Genomic DNA, 12,573 nt, shown 5'->3' with positions numbered 1-12,573 from the left:
TTATGTGTTTGGCTGCTTTCCTGGATTCTTTGGCTACATGTAGCACAGCGCAGTTAGCTGCTAAGCAAATAGGTGAACATTTGCTGTGCTTCCCTCACTCACTGCATCGCAGAGCGTGTTTGGGAAGGGGCAAGTAAAGACTGCAGCGCTCAGCCGGGTCCCTGAGACAGCTCAGGATTATTGTGCACATTTGCTGCACCCTTTGCTTTTTCACCCACCGCAGGGTATTGCCTGCAGGGAGGCAGTGCTTAGGCCCAAGGTCTGCAAGGGTTTTCCTTGGCACGGCAGCAGTGCCAGGTTCATGGCTGGTGTCCCCAGCATCCGTCCCCTCAGGGGCTCTGCCTCAAGGAGCACAACCCTGCCTGGAGGCGGCCGAAGCGCCCTCCTTGTCCCTGGGAGCTGAGTGTTCAACCACCCCCACAGCGCCCAGCTCCTGCTACCATCCAGCTGAGCTGATGGCACTGATCTGTCTCTGGACAGATTTGTAGGAGTTGCAGAATGCTGGGGACACCAGACCCCCAGTCCCATCCCAGCGCTGGGATGAGGATGGAGGAAACCCTCCCCGTTTCCGCTTTAATTAGACCAGGCAGCCTGACAGATGCAGAGGGATGCAGCTTACAGGAGGTGACAGCTCTCTTGTGCGCTGCCGCCTGCCACAGGAATTCAGCGGAAGGGCAGATCGGGGCACAGGGATTCCCACAAGCTCCCGACTGCTCTCCCACAGCCACTGAAACGGCACTTTTCCCTCCTCGTAAACCCAGCGATTACACCCCAGTAAGTACTTGCTCCCATTCCATATACTGTACATGCCACTGGACAGACCTTTAGCAATGAGCGAGAGCATGCAGCAAATACCATGACTCACCTGTAAAACATCCATGGAAAATCATATGCTTCCTGCTTAAGCATTTTTGTAACACTTGCCTGGTGATGTTTCATTTACATCTTGTGCCTGATTACGTGTTCGTTTCCCATATTTTTTTCCCCCTTCTCTTTTAAGGCAGAAAGCTGGCACTCGCTGCGCGGGCGGCGCGTTATGCAAACTGTTTACGCGCAGCGTGCGCCGGTGCTGCAGGACCCCGCTGCGGGGAAACCCTCTCCCACTCCTCCCGTGCTGCCTTCCCAAGACAGCAGCATTCGCAGAGCCCCCCGGCCGCGGTGCCGCTGCCACCCGCGGGGGACCTGCCTGGGAGCCGCGAAGGACCCTGGCCCTTGCAGCAGCACAGCATGCAAGCACGTGCATATGCATATGTATATACACACACACATATGAGCCCATATGTATATATTTTATATATATATATATACACAGATCTATACATACATATGGCTAGGGGCACCCCCATGTGCGCACATCTGCCACACGCATCTATCCGCACACGTGCGCACATACATCTATCTATCCATCCATCTATCTATCTACGTATCTACCTATATCGCGATATAGAGAGAGGTCCAGTCACGCGGCTGCCGTGGCCGGAGAACGCGCCGCTCGCGACCCACCTGCGGCGGCGGCGCAGCCGAGCAGCAGCGCCAGCCACATCCCGCCGAGCGCCATGGCCGCGCAGCCCGCGCGCCGCGCATGGAGCCGCCGCTGCGCTGCGCTGCGCCGCCCCGCGCGGCGCCCCGCGCACCGCCCGCCCCGCGCGCCGCCGCGCGGCGCCCCGCGCCCCGCGCCGCAGCAGCGCCCCGCGCAGCCCGCGCACCGCCCCGCGCACCGCCCCGCGCACCGCCCCGCGCACTGCCCTGAGCACCGCCCTGAGCACCGCCCCGCGCAGCTCCGCGCACCGCCCCGCGCACCGCCCCGCGCAGCCCGCGCACCGCCCCGCGCACCGCCCCGCGCAGCCCCGCGCACCGCCCCGCGCAGCCCGCGCACCGCCCCGCGCACCGCCCCGCGCAGCCCCGCGCACCGCCCCGCGCACTGCCCCGCGCACCGCCCTGAGCACCGCCCCGCGCAGCCCGCGCACCGCCCCGCGCACCGCGCACCGCCCCGCGCAGCTCCGCGCACCGCCCCGCGCACCGCCCCGCGCAGCCCCGGCGCTGCCCCTCGCCGCATCAGCGCCCGGGCAGCCCCGCGCAGCCCCGCGCACCGCTCTGCCGCTCAGCCGCCCCTGCTGTGCTCCCCTCCGCGCTGCCCGTTTCCTGGTCGACCTCACTGCGGGCATCGCTGTGAGGAAAATAGAAGCCTTTTTAAGTGCTTCTTGACTGTGAGGGTGACAGAGCCCCGGAACAGGCTGCCCAGAGAGGTTGTGGAGTCTCCTTCTCTGGGGATCTTCCAAACCCACCTGGATGCCGCCCTGTGCCACGTGCTCTGGGTGTCCCTGCTGGAGCAGGGGGATTGGACTAGGTGATCTCTAGAGGTGCCTTTCAATCTCAGCCCTTCTGTGACGCTGTGACACATGCAGATCTGCCTGGCCTGGGTCTGGCTCCTGCACCACCTCCTGTACCTCGTGGTGCTCTGGTGCACAAGCAGAACAGGAGTTCCCCTCTGAAATTTGCCCTTTCCCCCCATCTATCTCCATTTTAAAAGAGGAGCTTACCTAGTGGTGAATTAAAGCAGTTCTTTACACTTTGAGGATGTTTCTTGTTTCCTCAGCTGCTTTCTAGTAACTGCTTCCTTGGTGAGCAAGAGCCAGGTGGGCATCCAGGCTTCTGCCTTCATTCCCCAGGCGAGTCAGGGGGCGGTTTAGCTCACACATTTGGGGATCAAGATGTCCTGTAGTGGCTGAGGTGCTGAATAGCACCAGTCTCCGCCAGCGGACCCTGCAGCTTTGGAGAGGGAAGGGCAGAGCCAGGGCCGGTTCTCACCCCAAACCTCCACCTTTTTAGGTCTCAACAGCACAGGAGTGTCAGGGGAAAAAGGAAGGGGGAGAAGTGACTCCTGCACAGTCACTTCTCTGAATCGAACCTGGGAGGTGAGCATGGTACAGATGACAGGAAAATTTTCAGGCTTCTATCCTTGCACTTTGAACAGCTTTGGTTTAGAAGCAGCATGATCCTGTCTTAAGACCATCGTGCTGCATTCTGCAATGCACTTCAAAAATGCTTCACAGACAGGGCTGCTTGGGGTTATATAATCACAAAACAGCACGCTGAGAGGTATTTAGTATATAATCTACTGACAGCGAGAAAATATGTATCTCACGGGGCTAGGTTATCTTCGTGTCTGAAACTTAAAAGGTACAAGGAGGCTAATCCTTGTCAACTTTCTAGTTTTTCAGCACTAGTTTACAGTTGACAGAGAAGCATTTTGTTCGCGCAGCCAGTCCCGTTTTCCCTCCTTTCCAGGTGAACGCAGAGGGCCACGAGTCTCGACAGGGCTGGAGCCCCTGCAGGCTGACCCGAGCCCGCTCCTGCACCCAGGCTCCTGGTGCTCCTCACACCGGTGGCTGCGGAGGAAAAGGTTGTCCCTGAGGGTCTCTGCATCGCGCCTCGTGGGAGGGAAATCGTCGCAGGAGCGTGGCCTGTGAGCAGTTTGAGGAGTGCTGGCTTAGGTTGCTACAGCCGGATTGCAACCGACACATCCCACAGGGCTGGGGGAGAGAAAATGGAAATGCAGTATCTTACGGACTGTACTAGTTTCTAAGGTAGAATTGCTTGAGTATTTAGGATGGAAACTCTGGGGGAAACCTGAGCGAGAGCCCAGCTGACATCAGGAGCATAAGGCTAGTCTGCAAACGGGGACACTAATGGTCTGGAAGAGAAGAACAGGAGGGATTGAGAAAGGATGGTTGGGATAGAGGGTGACCGGTCTGCAGAAATCACCAGGGGAGGAGAGAAGATGATCTGGACTGAAAAACTGCAGAGAAATTCCTTAGACAGGAGATGGATGGTGGTGTGAGTGTCTGAGGAGGAAGAGTACATGCAGACTTGGGTATGAGCTAGAAATGAGTTGGAAGAGAGTGGCAAAGGAGAGAAAATAGGAGGAGAAATACATGGTGGGAAAAGGAGGATTGCCAGGATAGGAAAGAGAAATAAAGGTATGTGGTTAGGACATACAGTGGTGGTAGAAGGAGGAAATCTGGTGTTGCTAAAATGGGAACATTTCATAGAAAAGGTGGGAAAAACAAAGAAAAAGTGTCAGACACCCCAGGAAGGGCACCCGAAGGTCAGCCTGGGCATACGGAGATGGAGAGAGCTGCTGAACTGCCCCCACCTTGCCAGGATAAGGCGGCTCCTTTGCGATGCCACTGGCACACGTGCCTTGGTGCCCACAAGCCAAATAACTGAGCTGCACATTCTTTCCTGCCTAGCAACTGGGCAACCTGATAAAACCCCTTTACTCTTTCTATTTCTTTCTGTGTTATTTGTGCAGTCTGCAGCCGAGGCCATGGGCAGCTCCGATCATGCTGGCAAAGCCTCCCGGGTCTTTGTGGCAAGAAGTCCCGTGTGATCTGTACAAAAGCACAGCAACAAGCTCACCAAAGCTGCAAGTTCAGGAGTAGCCGGTGCTGGGCTGCGTGAGGCCACAAGCTGTGGACATCTTCCCGGGACAGCCAAGGCTGGCCCCTGTTTTGCAGCGCCTGTGGATGTTGGGTAGAGGGTAGGGAGAGGAGCGCACACCAAAGATGTTGTTACATTTCTTTATCCATCAGTGATGTCTCTTGAGCTGCTGGAGTAAGAAGTCACATAGTTATGTTGAAGAGAGAGATGATCTCTTCCCCGACTTCCTTCATTTCTTAGGAACATAGGTATTACTGGTGAGTAAAACCAAGCGATTTTTCCAGTCATCATTCCTGCAGTGGGGTTGGAGGTAGACAGAGGGGCAAACCACCTAGAAACCCTAAGATGACCTGTCTTTGTCTGAGATTCCCGTCCAGAGGGATGAGTACAGCTGAGAGGCTCTGTGGTGCTGTGTCTTACACGGAGCAAAACACAAAAACACTCAGGGATGGGATTTAGGTGCCTTGGAGCTTGTAGGGGTTCCCTTAGAGATCCTTTAGGGTCCTCCACATCTCAAGCAAGTCCTTCAGCCTTTTCGATCAGCATGCAATGTTAACCTCCTAAAGCAGGGGATGTGAGAGGATTCACTGCAACTTTCTTCACCACAGCTCCCTGGCAAGGGTTGGGGTGAGCTGGGATTAACATTTTAAAGCAAGCAGGTGAACCTAATTTTAGAAGCAAAACGGCAGTGGAGGACTTCACCCACTGCCCAGCTGGATCAGTCTGGCCTAGATTTTTGTCATAAAAATCTCAAAAATTCAAAAGATCAGATTTACTTTTTAACTAGTGGCCTGTTCAAAGATCACCATTTTCTATATTGGCATCTGTGTAAACTTGCTGGATCCTTGTTACAGTTTAACAGGAGGCCCTTGGAGCAGATGGAGTCCTTCAGATACGTCTGTCTGTTCTCAGCACTGTCACAAGCGCCATCTTGCCAGTGCCTTCAAAGCTCCCTCAAGGATCGGGAAAGGCAAGTTCACCTCGGGGCAGGGAGCAGAAGTCTTACCCAGCTGGAGTGTCACCCTTCAGTATGTGAGATGAGGGCCCAGGCTGGAGCATTTTCTGCTAACAAACGTAACTATAAGAGAGCAATTCTAGATTAAACAATTAATTACATGCTTTAGCTCTAGAGGTGCTTATTTTTGTCTGTTGTTGTTGTTTTATTGAGGGGCCTTTCATTTCATTTTCCATTGTCCTCTGTACATATATTTTTGATTCATCTGTTTTGCCTATTTGCCAGTATTTTTGGTGACTAACTGAAAACATCAGCGAAATGTCTCACAAGTGGTTGAGGACAGAGTCAGCACAAGGCATCTACTGGATGAGCAGAAAGTGCCCTTTCTGCTTCAGGGAAGATTTGGCTGATTCAGATCTGGTGGCCATTACTGTTTTGAGGAGAGATCTGCTCCTCCAGCCATGAACGGAAGTTAATGTACCAGACACGTAATTTAGAAATGTTATAAAAACTTGGTTAGCAGCAGTAGAAATTTGTTTGTTTTGAGAAAAAAATACATTTCTGATTCAAAGTCCACTAAAGTCAATGCAAGTTGATGTCTGATGACAATCGGTGGGTTTTGGATGAGGTCTGATGTCATCCTCCTCTCGTCTGTTTTGATACCATATCTTTAATCTTTTTTGTTAAAACCCTTTGTTAAGTCTTGTGCTTTTCTACTTTCTGTAAACCACAGAAAATCTTCCAACCATCATCAAATGAGTAATGAAAACATTTCACTGAGTCATCGCATTCTGAAATAGCTCGGTTCCTAAGTTTTCTATAGGAAAATAAAGGAAAGGATAATTCACCTCTGTAATTACTGATTAGAGCTTCACGTTTCTGTGTCTAAGTTACTTTTAAAGCTTGAGTCCTGACGTAAGGCAGCACCCTATGGACAAATGAAGGAAACGAGGCAACCGAAGTGCCCTTACATTTCACTGTACTCAGTGATGAACTTTTTTGAGCCAAGTATTTTGCATGCTGGACCCGTGTGCATGCACGAATGAAAGCACATTCATGGGGTGTAGTGTAATTGCAAGTCAAGTCACAGAGGCATTGTGGCAATGATAGCGCTATTCTTCAGAAGACGGTAATGAGCAGGGAACGCACCCTATTTCTGCCTGCCACGGGGGAGAATGCAAAGGCTCAATGGGCACCCTGAAAAAGACAGGAAAAAGAAAACCTGGAGTTATTCACTGAAATTGTAGTACATTATATGGAGAACTAAAGCTGAGACAGCCTCAGTCTCTTAGGTATACACTTCTGCACACTGCATGTACCAATAAATCCCTTTATTGAGCACAAACCCATTTACCACATAGACTGTCAAAGAGCTGACCCTGTTTTTCCCCGCTGGTTATAGCATCAGTCCTCTTAATGCTGGAAAAGGTCTCCCTGCACTAGCCAAAGGGCATCTGCATCCAGCAGAGATTCATCATCTGGTCATGGGAGCAGGTGGCTTTTCCCTTTGCTGCCTGCTCTCCAGGTTCATGGTAGGGAAAGGTGGGGTTTGGGTTTATTCCTGGTGTCTAGAAGAACTGATAGCTGCTACACTCCTCTGACTAACAGCACCAAAACGTCCTCTCACAGGCATTTTTTATGGGAAGGCAGTTACAGCCCTGGACTACAGTACAGAAAGGGATTGCATGAGAAGCTGTATCCAGGTGCATTAGATTCTGTACATCTATCACTAAAATAACATTAATAATCATTTTAAACAATACTTTTTTGGGGCTCTGTCTCCTTTCTGAAAGTAAGGGTTGAGTCGGCATTTTATTCTCTAAGCCGTAATAGCTTGAAAACCACATCAGCTATGTTTCATGTGCAGCTGTTTTTTATCCACAGGCTGTGGCTCCAGGCATTTTAAGAGGTTTTCCTCCTTCTCTCCCTTTTTTTTTTTTCTTTTTCTCTCTCTCTTCTTACCACACATTTTGGACAAGCAGGAATGAAGGGGAACCAGCTAACCTGCACATGTTCCATCCACACGGAACCAGAAGAGAAAAAAAATGCACAGAAAAAAGCAAGGAGGTGAGGAGGACTCGTTAAAGAGACAAAACAGTTGGTAGGCAGTGGGCGTAATTTCTGCACTAGGACCTGCACTCGCTGGATTCCTGCGTCAGTGTTTTCCTAGCTCCCGCATAACCCCTGCCCCGTGTCGCTCCCTACGTTTCTGCGTTATTGATATGCAGATATCAAGACAATGATGAAATTAAGGGGCCACAGAAACCCTCAGCCCTGATGAGCTTTTTGACGTCAGTCCTCGGCTCTCTCCTACCTACCACGCATTACTACGGGGATTAACCTGCTGGCTACTTTCCGAGCGCCGCGGCTGCCGGCTCCAGCAGCTAGCCCGGAGGCAGCCTGAAAAACACTCCCCGCGGCAACAGAAAATCAGGTGTCTTATCATCATTTCCATAGTGCTGCCTTCACGCAGGACTGCAGCTGATTTTCCCTGGTGTTTTCCTTGCTGACAGATCCCTCCTTTTGGCTCAGGGAGGCCCTGTGCGGAGCAGAGCCCTGCTTAGTGCTGCAGGGAGGCAGCACCGGTGAGAGCGGGCAGGCTGGCCCGGGCACCGCTGCCTCATCCTCAGCATCTGGGAGAATGCGAATGACACTCAGCATTGCTCCGGGATGCCAGCAATGGAAAACGAGCTAAATCCCACTGAGATCAAAGGAAGTGCCCTCTGCTAGCTGCCATTGCTCTGTAGATGGAGAAAGAAGCTGCAGGATCGTGCCATTCTCTCTGCAGCTTCTCCAGCAAGATGGGAGGACGTTCACTGCTGCCCCCAGCCCAGGGCATCTGCTGGCGGTACCTACCCGCAGGAACCAGCATGAACAAGAGGGCAGGATCACCAGGACCATGCCATCCCCTGCGGCCTCTTTGCTTTGCCGTTCGGTGCTGTTCCTCAGTGTCCCTCTTCTGTAACGCCCAGAACACTGGGATCCCAGGGAGCACGGCTGCTCCACCAAGCAGCCACATGTTCCCCAGAGACCCATCGGTTGTGGGTTTGGTACCAAAGTGGACACACGAGCATGCTGCACTATCCTGTACAGAAAGACAATCACGCAGAGTCAGGCACAGGGACCCCGAGGTGTGCATGCAGAATGCCAAGCATTTAGAAAATGGGCTTAAAATGTAACTTAGCAGGTCAGCTGTAGGCACTGGACAGTCAGGGCTTTCTCCAAGAAAGTGAATCACTGACAAATCTACCTCCCAAGTTAGAACTGCTTGAGGACCACATTACCATCTGAACTAAGTGAAGCTTGTTAACTTTCAGTTATAATCACTACCCATTCTGAGGTAGGAGCAGCAATCAAGACTGAAAAAATGTGTCTCCATCTGCAAGGTCAACAGGATGAATGAGGGAAATCTGACAAACTGCGTTTAGAATTGTTCAGAGAAGCACTTGGCAAATGCACTTTAACTGAAAGAGCTGTTGGAATAGAAGATCTTCCCCGGTCTGTGTGATACAGAGAAGGTGGCTCCCCTCTTCTTTGGAAGCCCCATTGAACCTTGCAGCACAAGGTGCCTGTCCCACATGCCCAGCAGCCTGGCTCCTGGGTGCACAGTGCAGCTGCAATGAAGTTTGTGCCAATGAATGGAAAGAGCCGTGGCTCTGGGGGTGACTGTGTGAGACACGGACAAGCACCATCTGGCAGAAAGAACCCGAAAAAGTCAGTGACTTTGGAGACTCAGACTACTCTACAACCTGGCAGTTAGAGCAGTTATTGCACTCAGAGGGCTGATTTTGCCATACTAGAAACAGCAGAAAGTTTCGCCAGTGGTTGCTTGCACCTTGCCACCAAGGCTTTCCAACACATCACACTGCCTGCATTTTCAGGCACCCCAAATGAGTGCAGTACCCACAATGTGCATACCCACCTGCCTGGTGTCTCCAGTGGGACATTCGAAACCCAGGCATTTAAATCACTTGCTGAGCTGGAAAATGATGGCTTGGGTCCTTCCCACTCCTTGCATGTTGTGTTTTATAGCTTTGTGATGATTTCTTTAGATTTGCATCTCTTGCAGTCATCAGTTTGGTCATGCAGCCACTTTAGCCAGTCCCAGTCTTGCTAACCATGCTGTCTGGTAAGTCCAATACAAGGCAACATGCCTATTGCTAGCAAGGTTTTCTGCTTCTTCCCAGGAGACTTGAGGAAAAGCCCTGTAATCTACACTTACGCATCAAGTCTTGGTTCAGTGTGTGTGGTTTGATCATTTAACCCGTGCAGCAGCAACAGTGTCTTGTGATATTGGCAAGAGAGAGGGCCCATGGCAGCAGAATTGTGGTGGAGCAAGAGGCACTGCAAGGTAATTTGTCATATTTGCAGCATAATTTGTCTTACTGGTCCAACATCATCTTATATTCTACTCCCTCAGGACCTAAAATATTGCTTTTACAGCATCGTTTATGGATTTGCCATGCACAGTGGCATACTGGGAACCAGAAAATTACCCTCTGGAGACATGCTGGAACCCCTCGGTTAAAAAGTAGGATATCCATGCTGACATGAAGATGCTACAGAGAAAACAGATATCCTGGTCATGCCTTTTTATGGGCTCAGGTAAGCCATTTCATGTATCTGAAGAGCTAAAGTTCTTATGAAATATACCGGGCTTGAATTTGATTATGCAACTATTTTTGCAAAATTGCTACCATTTGTACAGTTATTGCAAGAAGTAATGCATGTGGTATAATAGTATCACTAGTGCTTCTTATTTTCTTTATACCAGAGAGGACTGAAATATCGCACCGGGAGTGGTGTTGTGCATATTCTAAGGAGAATGTGGATAATGTGCAGGGTGAAGAGATGCCATTCTTGACTCATTCACAAAGTTGTCTTTAAAATCTTGAACTCCCACATGTTGAACGAGCCAGTCCATCCCCATTTCCTTAGCATCAAAACCTCAGTTTAGCTGCAACCTCAGTTCAGCTGCTTCTTTTACTATGGGTCTTGGCAGCTCTTCCACTGCATTCGAGACTTGTTTTGCTTTCTGTTGGGCGTACAAGCAGCATGACATCATGGCTATTTCTGGTCTGTGACAATAATCTCCTTTCTTTTGATAGGGAGAGGACAAAGCCAATTTGTATTTAAGATCCTTTGGCCTTATGAGAATTATTTACAGGAAAATGGGTACAGTAAAACCCATGACATTGGGATGCAATAGGACATCTTGCTGCCAGAAAGGGCTCACGCTAGCCTAAGTGCACTGACTGTAGTCAGACTTCATGGTACAGATTGCTGGGTGCATCACCATGTGTTGGCATAGTTCATAGTGGAAAATACACCTAAAAAGGAATTTTCTTCTTCTATACACTCAACACATTTTTTAACAAATATCTGAAGTGCCCCATGTGGTCAAATGAATTACCTTCTGGTGAGTGGAAATGTAAGTTTTTTCAGTTCTTTATGCTAAATGCTGAATTATTCCATAAATGTTGAATGTGCTGTGTCTTTATTGTTACGGCAGCATATGTAGCAGAGCTATTTCTGTGAGTGACTTGTGCATATGAGTCTGCGTTTAACCTAGTCACCCTTTGGCGTTTTGCAAGCTTGCATTGTTAGGGAGATTTAAAACATCGTGTTTCATAGACTCTTAAATATAACAACCTTGGTTATTCAGCATGTGCCTGGATATCGGACACATGCGGAGCAGGAAGTTGGCCATGGAGCCAGACAGGATTATTACTGCTCCCAGCTGCCTTGCTCCAGCATATGTGAAAGATGCTGGGGGCCACATGACTCCTGCTCTGGTTGAAAATGGTGCAATTAAGTTAAATGAGCCTGTATTGAGCTCTTGCTTATATGTATGTCTGATATCTCTAAACCATGCTGCAGGCAGCAGTGCAGACATGCCTTTCAGACATGCTCCCTGCACCGGAGCAAGCCTGATCTCCTTCAAGGGAATTTTCCAGAGGGGATCTCCATCTCCTTCAAAGCAGCTCAGGCTTTCAGGAATTAATGCATGTGTCTCAAATTCCACATTGTCCCGCAGGATCATTGAGGATGACAGGTGACACTTTGGTGTGACCTTTGCAGGTGACACTTTGCAGTTACTGTCCAGTAAAATGGCAGACTGTTACCAGAGGGCACACTAGCCACATGCCCTTACCCAGGAGGGAGATCCTAGAAGCTCCTGAAGGGAAAGGAGATGCCTGCTCTGAAGGACGCACAGTTCATGCAGAGGTGACACCAGTAGCAGCTGAGATGCTGTTAGTGTTTGAACCTAAACTTTTGCCTTTGTTACAAATGACTGATACAAGTTGCTATATGAAAGAGTTTATATCAGCATTCTGAGATCATTATTCTTTATCTTAGTGAAATCTATATGGTTGATCCACAAATAGTTTCACCAACACCAGACTGTATTTCTTTTACTGGATAAAAACTTTGACAGGGATTTTTTCTCTGTGTCCTGAAATGATCATGAAAAACATTATATCTCTTCATCATTAACAGTCAGGAGAAACCATTTGGTCTATTTCAGCTGAAAAATAAACATAAATGACCTTTCATTTCTATTGTATCTTTTCTTGATTTGCCCTTGTTTTTTCCACACTATCAGTTCTTCTTTTTCAAGACTCTCAAACTTCCATCTCCATTTACGTTGCATACTAAATCCATCCTTCATTTCCAGTCTTTAATTTTGTTTAATAGTATTTTATTGTCTTTAATCCTCTCTTATTCATAAAACCATTCTTACTTCACACCTGATTTCTGCGTTCTCATGTTCTCAGTCCCTCACCTTTCAGCTCTTGTCTTGCTCTTCTCTGATTCATTCTCTACTATCTTCTTTTTTTTGCTAAATTAGTATAAGATTTTGCATGAGAAATTTCTTCAGAAGCATACAAGACAATTAAGTAATAAAGGAAATGTTAAAGCATGACAGACTGTACTTTTCTAGGTCATTATAACATCCCTCGTTTTGTGCTATAAGGTCTGAGTCCAAAAGCCAAATTATCTGTGGAACTCAAAAATGTGGAACAATCACTCGTTGTGATTTCTGTCTTTATGAAAATGAGTCTGTTGGAAAGTGTCCCATTCATAGCACTGAAATCCTTCCTTTGCGAGACAAGGCCAGTATTGCAGGAAGAAGCCATGTTCCCAAACTGCCTGTGGTAGGTCCTACCTCT

General features: G+C 49.3%; 1 protein-coding gene across 1 annotated transcript in view; it reads right to left on the bottom strand.

Moving 5' to 3' along the window:
• Nucleotides 1-1,575, bottom strand: part of NTN4 (netrin 4) — a 42,046-nt gene extending 40,471 nt beyond the window's left edge. The window contains exon 1 of the mRNA XM_088532948.1: nt 1,464-1,575. Within this exon, the coding sequence (XP_088389074.1) occupies nt 1,464-1,558 (95 nt within the window). The 5' untranslated portion in view covers nt 1,559-1,575. The remainder of the gene's footprint in view (nt 1-1,463) is intronic.
• Between the last annotated feature and the right edge of the window lie 10,998 nt (nt 1,576-12,573).

Source organism: Tinamus guttatus, unplaced genomic scaffold (assembly GCF_059628265.1).
Source record: "Tinamus guttatus ecotype Peru unplaced genomic scaffold, ASM5962826v1 Tinamus_guttatus_pri_ptg000472l, whole genome shotgun sequence".
Taxonomy (NCBI): Eukaryota; Metazoa; Chordata; class Aves; order Tinamiformes; family Tinamidae; genus Tinamus; species Tinamus guttatus.
Note: the sequence above shows the minus strand (reverse complement) of the source record. Positions and strands in the feature narration are given on the sequence as shown.